This window comes from Histoplasma capsulatum, assembly GCF_000150115.1.
Source record: "Histoplasma capsulatum G186AR genomic scaffold supercont2.2, whole genome shotgun sequence".
Lineage (NCBI taxonomy): Eukaryota > Fungi > Ascomycota > Eurotiomycetes > Onygenales > Ajellomycetaceae > Histoplasma > Histoplasma capsulatum.
The window spans coordinates 2,031,240-2,047,218 of record NW_025544802.1 but is presented as its reverse complement, the minus strand read 5'-3'; the positions used below and the strand labels follow the sequence as shown (position 1 = coordinate 2,047,218).

The following is a 15,979-nucleotide window of genomic DNA, read 5'->3' as shown; positions in this document are numbered from 1 at the left end:
TCTCACTCCTATCGAACCAGCCACCTATAGATCAACATAGTATTATTTCTATTATTATTGTTATTATCTTCCTATTATTGTCTACTCGGTTGTTGAACTGGTTTGACAATTAATTCATCGATAATACCAAATAATAATAATAGTACCTCCCCGCACTGCTCTGCCTCCGGGTCACACACACACTACGTGAACTACCACTGCTCTTCCCCATATCTGCTGCTTATCCTCCCACCCAACCACACCGCCTCTTCTATTCCTCGCATCCTACCACTTTTCCTTCCACAAAAACGACTTTCCTCCTCTCCTCTAGCTTTCATCCCTTCTCGAAGAGGCTTTCTATTCGCAGCATTTTTCTCTCCTCATTTTAACGACCTTTCACGATTTTTAACGACCCTGTTTCTATTAACGCCGTGCTTATCTCGCTTCCTACCCCTCCCCACTCTAATCCTCCCACCCATCTTCACATATATTTACATTCACATCCGCAACCATGACAAGATATCAACCTTCGTCGACATTTGAGTTCTATCACCAGTCACCCTCTACTCTCGATGCGAAACCTGTATTTTCCGCCGACGATGAGATGAGCGTACTGGATGATAAGATCCTCGAATCCTCCACTTCAGATATCCCCTCCATGAACGACCCCAGACGGTCATCCTTTGATCACACTCCAGAGGATTTCTCACGAAGAAATTCAGTTTGGTCAGAATCCCAATCGCGGCATGCCTCTCAAATGTCTACTCCCCTCTTTGAATCCGTAAATCCATTTGTCCGAGTAGACACAGCACCGTCCGCCAGCTACGGCCAGCCACAATCATGGCCTCTTTCCGCTGATTCTGGTTCATGTACACCTACCCCAATCTACGAACAATTCCCCCACGACTACGATGGGAATTCCAGCAACCCCTTTGCTGGTGGTGCAGTTGGTCCCGTTAACCCCACTTCCTTCTCTCATATTCCATATCGACCTGGATCGACTTTCCCTGGGTCTACTGCTACCCCCATGTCTCCTCAGTCCAGTCAAGGCTGGGTATCCGGGACATCTGAGGCTGCTGAGGCACGCGCAAAACCGTCCGGAATACCACATATCGGAATGGATCCCCGCTTCATTTGCGGCGGGATGGCATCCGGAAGAAGAACGCTCGTTTTGACATTCCCGCTGAGAGGACTCTCAGCAACATTGACATGTTGATCAGTCAATGTACCGATGAAGATGAGATCAAAGAGCTGAAACAGCAAAAACGTCTGCTGAGAAATCGACAGGCAGCGTATGGTCTCCCTTTTTCCTTCTATTCATTGTTTCCTTATCCATCCGTACGAGGATCTTACTACACTTCCCCACCTAAAAGGAACAGAATCTCAAACTGACGTTATTATAGACTTGACTCCCGCCAGCGGAAAAAGGTGCATACTGAACAGCTCGAGGAAGACAAGAAACGGTCCTCCTCTCTTATCAATGAGCTCGAGGAAGCCCTTCGGGAGATGAAACTCCGGGAGGCAGAGTACCATCGGGAAAAAGCGGAATTGTTTGAACGTGAGCAGCACCTGCGCGGGTACATCGACCAACTCCACATAGAAAAAGAAGAAATGATTCGGTCACACACTCTAGAAACCGGTGAACTTCGCAAGAAAAACGCAATTCTTCGAGAACACCTGGAGAAAGTAGAGCTTAATGCCCAACCGGCCCCGAACTCGACATTCCGCAACGACTTCTCCGATTATGAGAACATCACAATGGAGAATGCTCCTTGGGATGACTTCTCGATGGTGAACGAGTTCTCGCTTGGTACCGAAAACCATGGCCTCATTAGTACACCTACACCTGTGTCTGACAATTCGATACTTGTGAATTCTAAAAAGGCCGAGAAATCTTCGGATAAGCCCCCGGGCCATACCGATTCCTCGCCCTTCAGCTGGAACACATTTTACATGTGTTTGCTTTTTGGTGCATTTATTGCATCGAACAGCAGCACAGTCTCCCCTGCCATTCCACCTCTATCAGAGGAATACCGTGTGGAATCGGCAAATGTCTTGAGGGCTGTCCTCGCATCCGCTGATTCGACCGATGCTGCTAATTCCCTCAATCCTGGGGCTATTCCAGGCCCGTCCACTTCTGCCACTATCAACCTTCCCACCACCATTTCAGGTGCGGAAATGGCACAGATCACTTCCGGCGGAGTATCCTCTACAACAAATCTCGATGATTTGCATCGCAACCTTGTCGCGCCTACTAAGCAGCAAGAGGAAGAACAAATATTTTCTCTCACCACTGAAAGGTATAGGTCTCTTACCACCTTGGAAGATGATGGAGGTGATTTTAAACCTCCGCCGTCGAATTTCCAGCAAGCCTACGCCAGCATGCGCAATGCCGGCATGCAGCATACCAAAAGTGCTCCTGACATCTATTCACGCTCTTTATTATGGGACAGGGTGCCAGAAAAGGTGGTTCGAGATTTCAGGAGGATGGTGAAGGAATGTAGTGCTTCTACTTCTGTCAAAGATGAACAAATCGGAGCTGCTTGTCAGTCTTAACATCTAAGGTACCAGGCCTCACAGCTATTCCTTGCTCTGTCCTTCTCCATGACAAACAATAGCAACGGACTTATCGTACGATGACTTTGAGCATCCTACTCCGCTTGACGCGATCAGCAACAATTCCATTTGTGTGACGAATATCTCCTCCTTAGGTCGACTGTGTTTTTACTGTGGCGGGTTCATGAACAGCATTTACAAGCAGGCCTTACGTTTGATTTTTATTGTCTTTTTATCCATCCTCTTCGGGATTCTCTTTAGCAAAACGGGCAAAAAAGGTTAGGAAAGCGCGCATATTTCGAAACAAATCTTTCAACTTCTCTTCTCGGAAACCAGACCTACAGCACTAGATGCGACCGCAAGGGAAGAATTCAGGGGCGACTCAACTTTTTTTAATTTTATTTTTGTCTGCCTGATTCACCTCTCCACATGGGCGACCATAACAAACCATTCAGCAACAGATCACATACAGTTCACATGGGCAACAGACGACCAACGAACGCGGCACTTCTGCACATTTCCTATTTAATGCTCTACATACTACGATCTAACTATATACACTGCACCTTACAATATCCTTTGTCACAACTGAACCTTATTATTTCGCTTTCCCACAAAACGACTCCACCCAGACAACGACAGAATACCCTTGCGTCCCAGAAAACATCAGCACGCAACAGCCAACCCACAAGAAGATTTGGTTCCACTCTTTTTACCATTCCCCACAGCGCTTGACCAGCAATGCTATCTCCTTTGTGAACTCTTTCTTGCATTCCGCTATCTATACACTCTGTACACTTTTGTGGTTATATGCCCAATGGTACTGGCAAGAACGTACAAACGCTCTCCCCCAATTCTTTCCAACCTCATCGCAGCAAAACCTCAGGGATGGACTCGGTTACAGTTGGGATTGCGGGGACTTGCGATTTTGGGCCGTCTGTTTTTGAATTCTGTCTTGCGTGTAGCCCGTATTTAGCGTTTTGTACGCGTTTTATCTTTCCAAGTGTTTTTCGCGCTGTCCCATTGATAATTTGTTTTGTAATATGTCTAGCTCGCTGGCCCTTATCCTGGATTTGCTTCTTTTATGTGTTTCTATTTGTCTGCTCTGCCTCGCTTCTCATGTTCATGATGCCTTGGAAATTTATGACATTTTTATTTCTGCATGCCTTTGTTCATAGCTGTCGCGTTTCATGTTTCATGTCAGTTTATTCTAGCGATTGCGCATGGTCCTCGTTTCTCCCCTCCCTAGTTATGCGCTGGATCGGGCTTGCTTGACCCAATCGTAACCAAATTCCTGTTTCAAATTTCTTTTTTTTTTTAATCCGATTTACCTGGGGATCATATCCCTAATGTTGCTTTCCTGTTTAGTGACATGATTATGACTATGATTTCTTATGGAAATGGCTATTCATTACAACAGCCTTTGCTGCGGCAAAGTGACGCAAAGGGGGACTCCGTCCCTGCTGAACCACTTTGACTCTGTTCTCTTTGCCCGTTAACTTTCAAACATTCTACCCTATACCGTTGTCTTTTGTCTATCTGTTTCGGTTCATTTCACAGGAGCCAGCTGAGCCAATTCTACCCCCCCACCCCTCTACTGGCTACCTGAGAATTGGTTTTACCCCATTTTATGAACCACAACAAAACAACTTACCTTCTTTGGATATATTCTTTTTTAATTCCAATTTAATCAAATCATGGAATTTTACTTAAGTGACTTTCTACTTGCTTCCAAAACTGAAGGCGAAATAAGGGTGTACCCGGAAATTTGAATTAATTCTCGCTGAACTATCATTTATTTGAATCAAAAGTAACTATAATAGAAATTCATAGGCCGAAATCGTTAAATCCTCGCTATCGTGTCTTACTTCGGATTATATTTCTCCTTCCATATCCTGTACCAGGGAATCGTCAGTCAGCGATCAACGAAAAATTTGACCAACGAGAGTGATTGGATTTTGCTGTTTCTTTGGTCTACGGTGCTTCTGCCCGCACTTTGGGTGGTGCGGGGGGGGCAGTGCTAAAAATAGGCAAGAGCTGATGGCCAATGAAGACCGCCTGACACTTGCGGTTTGCAACGATGGAACAGGAACGGCGCCAAGAGCAACAGGCGCTTTTGTCACATAATGTGCAGCATGTCTGGACATTTGGGAAACAATGAAGAAGCGGGGGGGGAGGGTTCAGGTCGGTTTGCTTTTTCTGTGTGCCAAATTGAAGCATGGACACCCTGCAACTGAGCTTGGAGGATATTGATACGGTGCGTTGTACAGCCACAGAGCACACAAACACGAAAATGCAAAACACGAGAAAGGGTGGCCTCAGCACCGCCATGGGCATGGCGCGTGTGTCTGGCATGGGATTGAGCGGGTGCTGCAAAGTGATGTCAAGAACCAAGCTCAGCAGGCAAAGAAGGAAGCAGCTCGGCAAGTAGGGCAAAAGCATTGTAGCTCTTCGTTCGCCTCAGTAAATTGCTTGCTTGCTTGCTTGGATTGATGGATTGATTGGATTGCTTTGCTTCGTTGGCTCTGGTGCCTGACCAGGTCCAGGTGGGGTCATTTCTGGGGAAGGGGTTTTATGCTTTGCGGGTGGAATAGAAGGGAAGGGCATCTACAAATTGATACGATGTATTTGGCGAGGGCGGGATTTGTGATGAAAAAAGGCGGTGAAAACTTATCTGGAGAAAAGAAGGACGAAGGAATAAAACCAACCAAGTATTTCCAAGAGTCTTGTTGCCGTTCTCTTCAGCGAGGCGGTAGTATTTTGCGGCCATATACTATAAATAAAGGAGAGTTTAGAACGCGATTAGTATTGGTCCATTCATAGCTCCCATTTTGTCTTCTGCAAGGGGAAGAAAATAACAAAATAAAGAATGAGACTGGAGCAAAAGCAGTTGGAAAGGGGAATATAGCGAATGGGAAGTGATGGCAAAAGGAACTTGGAGTGTTGAATGCCCAAAGGCTAAGGAAAAAAGTGAGGGAGGGGAAAGGTAGATGCATTGCTGCCCAACGGTGATCTGTGTGTGATCTTAAAAGCTGCATCCAGAGCTCTGGTTGGTAAAAGCTTCTTTTAATCTTGGATACGCTATGCAAGGCACTGAACCAATAGGTGCGACCTCAGTTCAAGATAATTTCAGCCTCAACGAGCTCCCTTCAGCCTGGACAGTTTGAACGTGATATTTAGATCCCTCCTGTAAACTTCTCGAAATCATGAAAATTCCAGGGATTTGAAATTCAATAAAGTCCGATGGCCGGAGAGGCAGGAGCGCCTCTCCCTCTCTTGGTTTTTCACTTACCCTATCTTTCTTCCCCCCAAACCCCTCCAAGTAACACCAGGCTGCCTCATTCATGGCATCCGTGTCTCCTAGATTTGCTGCAGTCTCATAGTAATGCCTAGCAGCGACAGGATCTTTGGCTACTCCCCAGCCGTTACGGAAACAATTGGCCAATTCATACATGGCAAGCACCAACTCCCCTTTCGCAGCGCCCCCTTTTTTCATCCCTGCGCTCAGAGCTTCGGCCTCAATCGAGGCAGAGTTGGATGCTGCAGCGGATAAGTAGGTTATGGCTTTTTCAGGGTCAGGCGCGCAACCCCATCCATGTCTGCACGAAGTGTAAGACATTGTCTTTCTAGCGTCCTTCGAGGGGCAGATGAACAAACCGAAGAGCGAGGCCATAGAGCACTTGACTCAGCGCATTATTCGCGCCATTGGGATCTGCGAGTTTGCCAAACATGCGTGTTGATTCCGCGAGCTCTGTCTCAAAGAACAGAAGTCAGAAATGAGCGAATGAACTAATCCACTTCGTCGTTCCCTTCAAATACCCATCTTTTACAGCGAATAGGAGTAGTTTGAACTTACGTCCATTTTCATGTAGTCGAATAGCTTCTTGGATATTCTCCTACAGTACATACAGCAGATTAGCAACCAAGCCCATCTCTCTACGAAAACAAACCATAGGCATATCCCTGCCCAATATATCACAGAGGTAAGAATCTAGACATACATCGCCCTCTTTCTGCTGCTCAATATCCCCTCTCGGGCTAGCGGGTCTGATACCGGTCCCATTCAAGCCTCCCTGTACCATGATCGTTGCCCTCTTCTCCCACTGAGCCTCACGATCCTGTGCATCGCCCGTGTCTGGCGCGATTTGCGGGAGATGCGATGGGAGATTAACGGATGAGGTGCTAGCGGAGCGTGAAGCACGGTTCAGATGCAGGCGCTGGGAAAGACGGCGTTCGCGCTTTTCACCCTGTGCGGGGGACAATTCTTGGCTGGGTGAGTTCTCGCTGGCCCCAGCGGAAGAGACATTGGATAAACGGTGCAAGCGGGAAAATGGACTGCGCGACGACGAGGAGGGATTCGAGGATGTAGGAGATTCGGATCGAGATTGGGACTCGGGATGAAAGGGGTGGGAGTGCGAGTCGGCCTGGGCTTGGTGTTGCCCCGGAGGTTGAATGGATTCGGTGGTGTATGTGTCTGAGCGGAAGAATTTAAATTCTGGAGGATTAGGAGGAGGAGGGAAAGGCTCTTGCTGGAAATAGCGCTGCGGCTGCTGGTGCTGCTGAACTTGCTGGGTGTCGTCGTCTTTGATTTTGTCTTTCTTCTTGAGAAGGTCTTTCAGAGCCATGACGTTGTTGTTTGCTATTTGTTCTATGGTGGGGCAGAAAAGCTTCAACAAATACACAGATAGCGGGGTGAAAATGATGCCTTCATTCCAAATATTCAAAAGAAGCCGCCAAATACGCCCCGGAATGTGTTTATTACTTCAAACTGGCGATTGTGGCTGTGTGAAGTCTATGTAAGAAGCTAGCAGTGCGAACAAGCATGAACAAAAGCCGAAACACTCAGCCCTGTGTTGGTTTCCAATAACCAGCCGACTGGGATAGATGGGATCTGCAGATAAACGGCGGAGTGCATTTCGTGGCAAGGAGATGTTTAATTTGCTGTAGGGATAGAGACATGGTCGTCGTATTCAATAAGACGCCTTCACTTTTGACAACTATAGCGCATTGCCTTCAGTTTATCCCCTGATCCATATGGATTTGGTGGATATATCCTCTACAGATAGAAGATCCAAGTTCCTGAGCACAATATTTTCATCATCTATGTAAAAGTCATTAAATAAACCCTACCTCTAAGTCCCTAAATAATAGTACATACAGCCGTCCCATTTTAGATCGCTAAAAGTCGCCGATGCGAGAACAAGGAAAGCACCAGGAGATATCCGCGCACGAAAGGCCGAACGATCAATAACCTCATGAGCTCAGTGACCAAGCAAGCAAGGGCAATTAACACAGGCTCTGCACTGTCCATACTGTCTACTTCTCAATTCAACCTGGTTGAAATTGAATTTCTGTCCTGTGACGACCCTTATATCGAAATTGCCGCGCATATAAAAAGAGCCATGTTTGTTCAACATCCATTACATTCTTCAAAATGTCCACATCAGCCCCGAGTTTGCACACTATCGTGGCTGCCCACCACGAGTCAATCACAAAGTGATCCTATTCGACCCATACCCATCAGTCGCATCCCCCAACCCATCGATACTACCACTAAGTAAAGCCCAAGGAAAGCTACGGCATTGAACACATCCTCCCTTCCAAATACCGGAATCCCACGATCAAAAAAAACGATTGTGATAACCAAGCATGGTCTGGGAGATACAAATGATCAGGCACCCCCAGTCGATCAGCAACAAATACGACATGCTTCACGATCTTGGCCGGGGAGGGGGCGGCTTTAACGCAGGCATCGCCGTTGTCAGGCGCAGATCAGACAAGCTAATTTGTATCCGCAAGCGACTCGTCCTCGGCCAGCTATCGACGCCTCACCACTGGAATCGAGAGGCAGACATCATGCGCAAACTGCGAGGACATCGGAACATCTGCAATTTCATCGAAGCCAATATCGGGACAGAGAGTGGGGAGTTATACGTCGAGTACTGCAAGATGGGCACCCTCCACGACTTCTTGTTGTACATGAAAAACAGGCTGCTGGTTGTGCCCGAAAGGTTTGTATGGCAAGTGCTGTTTGACTTGACCTCAGCGTTGCGCTGGATGCATGATGGCATTAAGACCTCAGCAGCCATCGACCAAACGAGGGTACCGGGCTGGATGCCGATCATACACAGAGATATTAAACCAGATAATTGCTTTCTCCAGGTGCAGACGTGCCCCAACAGCATATATCCAATGGTCAAGTTGGGAGATTTCGGCCTTGCAATCCGCAAGAAGGACTTCAATAACTTGAGTCCCACCAGTAAAGCAGTGTGCGCTCCAGGTTGGTTCCCCCCAGAGTATCCTCTATGTGGAGAACGCAGCGACGTTTACCGCACTGCGGCGATAGCCCAGTTGATGTGCTTGCCCACCTGGGCCTTTGGTATTGCCGCACAAATATCACCATATTACAGTCAAGGTCTGCGTATTTGTATCCAGACAGGAATGCGCAGAAACATCCACAAGCGTCCATTCGCTCTGGATTTTCAGACGCTCATCTCTAGAGAATACACTCGACCGGAGGGCTTTCCGGTTCCCAATGATGCGTTCAGAGTCCTTCAATTTTAGTTCTGTTTATGTACGGTCAGCAGGAAATATCCATGCACAAGGGGATGGAGCTCCGGTTTTCATTAAATAAATTCGTTATTTCAATTGGCAGGCAATGGTGGGGAAAAAATTGATTAGCAAGGTCAGTAAATGTACAATGGTTGTTCAATTGCAAAATCAGTAGTTTATATTCTTGAGTTGTTTAGTACACAGAAGTTGAAAGAAAGCTAGCTCTAGGTCAGAAACAAATTGTCCAATGTCTACTGGGGCTTCACAGCCAGGATTTCTGGAATTAAAACATTAGCAAACTATTTTTTTCGGAGTAATTCTAAAATGGCAGTTTCCATTTGATTTGTATTGTTAAAGAAAAGAGACTCACTCTCAACATCCGCCACACTTTGTTGCAGAATTTGTTGAAGAACCTTGGGGTTCTCCAATTCCTTCTGGATCTTGGAAATGACGTTCTGGGCTAATTCGTGTTGTTGGCGAACCTTGACCTGTCCCTCGTACTGTACCCACGAGTCGAGGACCTTCTTTGCCTCAGCGGCTAAAGCAGTGCGCTGCTCCATTTCATAGGCCTGAGCCTCCAATCGGGCGGTTTCCTATAGATATCAAATTTTCAGAAACACATTGCCCTCCTCCGTACTCATTGAGAAACACCTGGCCATTTTACACATACCTTGGACACCTCAAAGAGGTCCTTTGTGATCTCAACAACACTGCTCAATTGCTTGACGTTCTCGATCCTTTCCTTCACAGCGTTGGTGTGGTTTGCTCTGGCGCCGTTAAGGATATCCTTCTGCTTCTGGATCTGACTCTCGGCCCACTCCTTATACATGGGCCCAGCCATCTTAGCTACACCGGTGAAGACGCTGAGGAGACAGAATGCAGCGACGGTTTCTTCATTGAAGACATAAAGCTCATTGCTGATAGCGGCGATAGAGAGACCAGCACCGGCGGAGAGAATGGCAGTCTTCGACACCAGACTATTGCCTGGGATGGCATCGATGATGGACTGGGCCTTGGTTTTGGGGTCTTCGGCTGGAACGTTGGATACTGACCGACTAGATGTAAGGGAGGTTGTGGCCACTGGGATTGTTCGAGAAGAGATGGCAGGACGGACACGGGCGGCGCCTGAAATCAATCAATTAGCCGCGGTTACAATTCAAACAGGCGGAGCGCAAGATAGGAGGTGCCGTAACAACATACCAATGGCGCTCTTCGCTAATCTCAAAGCCATTGTGATGGAAAGGAGTGTGTACAGCGAGTGAGAGGTTTGCTGGTGGTGGTGATGGGGTTGTTGCCATCAATTTGGTGAAGGCTCGGGTGGGAGCTGGCGCTAGATCAATTTAGGACTAGCGGGATTTGTTTTCCGAGTTTTGCATCAAAAAAATGGACTTTTGAGAGACAAAAAGAGAAAACAGGGAGAGGAGTCGGATTTCTATAGACGACGCGATATTATAAGCCTCCTCGATTAAGACTAATCCACATGCTAGCTGCCATGCCCGGATTACTTGACGGAGTACCCAACTCCAAAAAGAGGAAGAAAGAATCTTCGGAACCCAAACAGCAATCGTCCAAGCGGCGGGTTGTGGCAGATGAGGACAAGGAGGACAAGAACAAGATACAGCAGTTGGAAGATCAGATAACTGAGTCGCGGAAGTACTATAACAACATTGTGACCCTGCTATCCCTCTTTATCACCGAATATGCTGCTAAGTCGCCCAATCTTACTGCTGCGGTTTCCCTCTGTAGGGTGTTCTGCCGCCTAATGGCAGGAGGCCAATTGATCAAATCCAAGGATGCCAGTGAACAGGACTTGATACTGGTCGCATGGCTGAAGGAGAGATATCAGGAGTACCAGAATGGCTTGATTAATATTCTCAAACATGGGGAGGCACCAGCTCAAGTATGAACCTGTCCATTCCTTCGCATTTTAATCTGAGATATGTGCAGCTGACGACTGTTTACTTAGATTGCCGCGCTCTCCCTTTTCATGCGCTTGATCAAGGAACAGTCAGTCAATGGAGGAACTGGAGCTGAAATAGGGGTGTGGAAGGGGCCCTGCTTTTATGGCTTAATTGCAGCTCTCATTGAAGCCCAAGATGGAGAACGAGTACGGTCGGAATTCATCAAGAAGTTCCTAAACGAATACCATGATGTAGCTATTTATACGCTTCTTCAGCTCTCGTAAGTTCCTTATATTTCGCTTCTTGCTACGCCTGTTTGTGCAAACCTCATTACATTAGCTAATTGTTATAGGGAGTTTACCACAACAAATAGCTCTCCCAAATCCATAGATACGGTGATATCCCTCCTATCCGCTCTCGGCCAACCGCCACCACCAGACCACGAATTTGAGAACTTCTACACCAACATATCAGCTTTCGGTCAAAAGCATAAGTCAAACCTTCTTTCTGTACCTGCTTATAAACAACGCGTCCAAGCGACGTGGCTCACGGTTTTGCGAAGTAATGCCCTAAAAGAAAAGCAAAGAAAAACTCTCCTCCGTCTTATGTCCCATCTCATCGCCCCCTGGTTCCTCAAACCAGAGATGCTCATGGACTTCCTTACGGATTCTTACAACCACGGCGGCTCCACCTCTCTCCTCGCCCTTTCAGGGCTCTTCTACCTAATCCAAGAGAAGAATCTGGATTATCCACAATTCTACCCCAAACTATATTCTCTCCTGGATGCCGACCTCCTCCACTCAAAGCACCGTTCCCGCTTCTTTCGCCTCCTCGACACCTTCTTGTCCTCGTCCCATCTCCCCGCAACCTTAGTCGCAAGCTTCATAAAGCGGCTATCCAGACTCGCGCTTAATGCGCCCCCGGCTGCCATCGTCGCTATCATCCCCTGGATCTACAACCTCATGAAATCCCACCCAACCTGTACCTTCATGCTGCACCGCGTGATCCATGATGATGAGGACTCCCAATCAAAGCTGCAAACACACGGCATGACCGACCCATTCGATCCCATGGAGCCAGATCCAACCCGCACCGGCGCTCTAGAAAGCAGTCTCTGGGAAATCGAAACGCTGCAAGCGCACTACCATCCCAATGTAGCGTCGCTGGCGAAGATCATCTCGGAACAGTTTACAAAGCAGGCGTATAACCTTGAGGATTTCTTGGATCATTCATACCAAGCCATGATGGGGATGGAGCTGGGGACGGAGGAGAGGGGGTTTAGAAAGGCGCCAGTGGTGGAGTTCCAGATTCCAAAGAGGATTTTTACGGACCGATTATTGGAGGAGGATGGGAACGTGGATAAGGAAGTTGGGGCATTGGTGAGGTGCTTGTGGGATTTCAAGTAAAGGGGGAAGGTTCCCTTCTTACATATGTTTATATGTGCGGAGATGTTTGCGTGAAGTAAAATATTGATGAACCCAGAAATCCAAATCCAGGTGGCTAGATGAACTTCGTAATTCAAGTTCAGAATTGCACAGTTTCCCTGTGTGTTTTGATCATTGAGTTACAAAGAGGAGGATATAAAACGTGACATCGTCCAATTTAGTGATTGCTGAATCCCGAATTCTTAATGAAAAACGAATAACTCCCGTGTATCACAGTCTTAACGCCTGCACAAACATGAAATAACCCGCAAAGATGATGCAAAAATCAAAAAATAAAACAGGGAAAAGAATGCAAAGGAATACCAAAGTTAACGAGTGGAATAACTCCGGTATCCAATACCCGGCGGGGGAGGGGAATATGTTTCGCTTCTCTTGACTCTCGACGAGCACAAACTCAAGCTCCAAAACCCTTAAATGGATTAGACGAATTTCAGCCTTTAATTGAATTTTATGTGATTATGTCAATGCCCATCTCCGAGAGGACACATTCTGACCATTCCCCCGTTGTCGCGGACTCATAAGAGGGACATAGTTCCAGTGGTTGCGGTACTTCATTCACCATATCCAGATCCTCGGCAGCAGCCTGCTGAAGCGCAGACCGAAAATCTCCACTAAAGCCAGGGCGCAAAACCAGCTGAGGGTCCGCGCGAATATAATCTCGCGCTTGAGGCTGCGTGTGGCTTTGGATATCACGCTCCTCCGCCTCCGGATCGCCCGGATGGTAGTTGCCGCTCGGATCAACGACAAAAATAGCACGCTTGAGATCATCGAATAAATCATCGGATATATCGACGGGTATGGCTTCGATGCTAAATCGCAGGTGTTCCAGGATCGCTTTCACATACCGATCTCTCAGGTTTCGGTATGCGATAGTCTCCTGCTCCATTAATTGCCAGCATTGGACGATTTGTGCTTCTGTTGTTGCCATCTCGATATTTTCTCCGGCCTTATAGGTGATCTCGAAGAGCTCCTTGGCGACGGATCGAAATACTTTGTCGACTTTTGGAGCTGCGCGGAGAATTGTGGCGCAAATCGCTTCAGCGAGTCCTTGAGAATATATTCGATGCCAAAAGGCCACCCAGCTACTCATGCCGATCCTTGATTTCCGCATTCGCGTCAATTCCAAGGAGAGGAGAGTGATACGGCAGTTATTAAGGACATCTTTTGCGTTCTTGCGGGCCTTGATAACGGAGGGTGGTACGGGCGCGAACGTCATTGAAGGCGGTGAACTATCGCGGATATCGATGGCTGAATCAGCTGGGGAAACTGGACGACACTGGATAGGTTCATATCCCTCCTCGGAAGGAGAATGAGCTACCCCTCTTCCCGGACGTGAATTGGGGTCCCGCTTTGAGGGGGTGTTTTGTAACCATTCAAGGAGGGGATAAGACGACTGAGCCCCGGCATTATTGCATTCTTGTTGATGATATTGATAAGGCATGTGGCAGCAAGAAGCAGACAGCGAAGAATAAAAATAAAGAAGGAAATGAAGCAACACACAGCCAAACCAGAGGAAGCACAAATGGGTTTCAAAACAAGAGACTGGAAGTTTGGGAGGAAGCCCAAAAGGGAAAAACTATGTACTGCGTATAGATACAGAAATAACTACAAACGAATGGGCAGCATAAACTGATGGACGAGAGTAATGGATGAAATCAGAGGAGACTCAATCACAGCGAGTCCACAAGTGGACACCGTAGGACAGCCAGCCCAAAGTTTTGTTTTGTTTCGGCGGCGAGGAAATTACGTGCATTGGAAGGAGTATTGGCCTCAAGCGAGTGGCCGAGTCAGAAGAAAGCGCAATTCTGCGGCCATGGCACGGAGAACAAGCCGCCAACTGCGTAAAAGTATATATACTGGACCTAGGATTTTCAATGTCTTTCACTGTCCTGATTTCTATTGACTGTATTGTCTCCCTCATGCGAATTTTTGCTGAATGATGACGTCAGTACCAATCCCGGTGTGAAGAAATGAGATGGCGCGGGAGTAGAAAGGAGATACGCTCAATAGCCAACAGGAAAATGAGAGACAGAAAAAGAGAAACCGGGAAGTAAAAGACAGGACGAATTATAGGTTATGGGCAGTATAAAGGGGATTTAACGTCACCTGGCATTTTTGCTTCTGTTAAAATGGGCGTCTCCCCGTTCTCGTACCTTATTGAAGCTCGTCGATATGTCACCGCCCTGCGAAGAAATTTCTATTTGTTTATATGACATCGAATATTTTGTCTGATCTTCTTCCTTGCATCTCTCTGGAAGTGGGAAGCCACCAGGCGAGTTTCCTTGGAGCAAGCTCCAACTCGCAACCTGCATATGTCAAGCCATTGCCAACCTTTCTGACACCCGATTGCCCTTGACGATGGAACACCAGGTTCCAGCCAAATATCATCACTTTGCAACCGAGAGAGTGGCTCGATAGCCATGAGCTTGGCGATATAAATCCCTAGTGTAGAGGAAGATACTAGTGATGTCGATAGCACATGGCCGGGAGCTGCAAAGATAGGGCACGAACCCTAGATTGCCTGCTAAAGCATCTTAGCGCCTTGGGGCTGCTTCGCCTTTTTGGACATCAACAACTCATACGAATTTGGACATACACGATCACCACTCACAGCGGATCTTACTGACATCTCAGGTTGTTAATACGTTTGACAGGTCTCCGCAGGCTATGGAGTTACAGTTGAATATGGTTAGAACGGGTCGCCGTTCGATCAGTTTGTTGTCCCGGCAGAAGCTTCCTCACTAGATCCTCGAGTTCCTCCCTCCTGTTTTCTTCATGGACGGTAACAAAACGGCAGGTTTAGAACATCGCATCATTTTATGTTTGTTGCATTAGATATTGGCTCTTGAGGCAGGGTCTAATCCATTTGCAGGATGGTAAATTCGATTATGTGTTTTGCTTGTCATGCTCATCACCCTCATCACCCTTGACGGAGCCAAAATATTGCGAATTGTTCAAAGCACAGACTAATGTCGTTACCAGCAGCTCTCTTATTTCTTTTGTCCAAGAAATGGAGGAACGCTAGGTGAGCCTGGAGACTTTATTGGAATCAGGCTTCGATTTCGAGATCTCCATATGACGACAGGCATATAAATATCTGGCAGCCCCACCTGCTCTGAAGCCTTGGCGAGGAACAGTACCCTTGTCCGGGAAGAGTTGAGCATCAATTAGAAGTTTCCAGTGGGACGTTTGTTTGGGGGGGCCTGAAAGCGAATTCCCTCAATTGATATGACGATAAACAAGCCCGCTATTATTGGAGAGTTCAGCTCCCTGAGAATCAATACTCGTTCCCCAACCCACACCAAACAGTGGGGGTTGCAACGAATAGCGTTGATCCACCCTGGCCAGACCCTTGATAAGGATCGAAAAAAACTCTGGCGAATCAAGGTTCTGACCTTATCGCACAACGAAATTCTCCGTGCCCTCCCTTCTGCGGAGTGGTCTTCTAACGACAACAAACAAAATATCAAGAAGAATTGAGAATCGAAGGAAAGTAGCTGGGAAATACTGCAAACATAAGAGATAAACGAACAAACGAATGCACTG

General features: G+C 47.2%; 6 protein-coding genes across 6 annotated transcripts; 3 read left to right on the top strand and 3 right to left on the bottom strand.

Moving 5' to 3' along the window:
* Nucleotides 1-490: 490 nt before the first annotated feature.
* On the top strand, nucleotides 491-2,818 carry HCBG_01911 (uncharacterized protein; the record flags this gene model as incomplete). The annotated part of the gene is made up of 3 exons (XM_045428960.1): nucleotides 491-1,074; nucleotides 1,383-2,524; nucleotides 2,598-2,818. 3 exons carry the CDS (start codon nucleotides 491-493, stop codon nucleotides 2,816-2,818), a joined length of 1,947 nt encoding a protein of 648 aa, XP_045290746.1.
* Nucleotides 2,819-5,653: 2,835 nt separating this feature from the next.
* On the bottom strand, nucleotides 5,654-7,237 carry HCBG_01910 (uncharacterized protein; the record flags this gene model as incomplete). The annotated part of the gene is made up of 5 exons (XM_045428959.1): nucleotides 5,654-5,689; nucleotides 5,828-6,134; nucleotides 6,193-6,286; nucleotides 6,392-6,431; nucleotides 6,537-7,237. The coding sequence occupies 5 exons, from the start codon at nucleotides 7,158-7,160 to the stop codon at nucleotides 5,654-5,656; spliced, it is 1,101 nt and encodes a 366-aa protein (XP_045290745.1).
* A 947-nt stretch (nucleotides 7,238-8,184) lies between these two features.
* Nucleotides 8,185-9,099, top strand: HCBG_01909 (uncharacterized protein; the record flags this gene model as incomplete). The annotated part of the gene is made up of 1 exon (XM_045428958.1): nucleotides 8,185-9,099. One exon carries the CDS (start codon nucleotides 8,185-8,187, stop codon nucleotides 9,097-9,099), a length of 915 nt encoding a protein of 304 aa, XP_045290744.1.
* A 151-nt stretch (nucleotides 9,100-9,250) lies between these two features.
* HCBG_01908 (ATP synthase subunit 4) lies at nucleotides 9,251-10,330 on the bottom strand (the record flags this gene model as incomplete). Its single annotated transcript, XM_045428957.1, has 4 exons — nucleotides 9,251-9,364; nucleotides 9,458-9,680; nucleotides 9,758-10,212; nucleotides 10,288-10,330. 4 exons carry the CDS (start codon nucleotides 10,316-10,318, stop codon nucleotides 9,339-9,341), a joined length of 735 nt encoding a protein of 244 aa, XP_045290743.1.
* Nucleotides 10,331-10,579: 249 nt separating this feature from the next.
* Nucleotides 10,580-12,394, top strand: HCBG_01907 (CBF/Mak21 family; the record flags this gene model as incomplete). Its single annotated transcript, XM_045428956.1, has 3 exons — nucleotides 10,580-10,987; nucleotides 11,054-11,268; nucleotides 11,341-12,394. 3 exons carry the CDS (start codon nucleotides 10,580-10,582, stop codon nucleotides 12,392-12,394), a joined length of 1,677 nt encoding a protein of 558 aa, XP_045290742.1.
* A 487-nt stretch (nucleotides 12,395-12,881) lies between these two features.
* Nucleotides 12,882-13,874, bottom strand: HCBG_01906 (uncharacterized protein; the record flags this gene model as incomplete). Its single annotated transcript, XM_045428955.1, has 1 exon — nucleotides 12,882-13,874. One exon carries the CDS (start codon nucleotides 13,872-13,874, stop codon nucleotides 12,882-12,884), a length of 993 nt encoding a protein of 330 aa, XP_045290741.1.
* Between the last annotated feature and the right edge of the window lie 2,105 nt (nucleotides 13,875-15,979).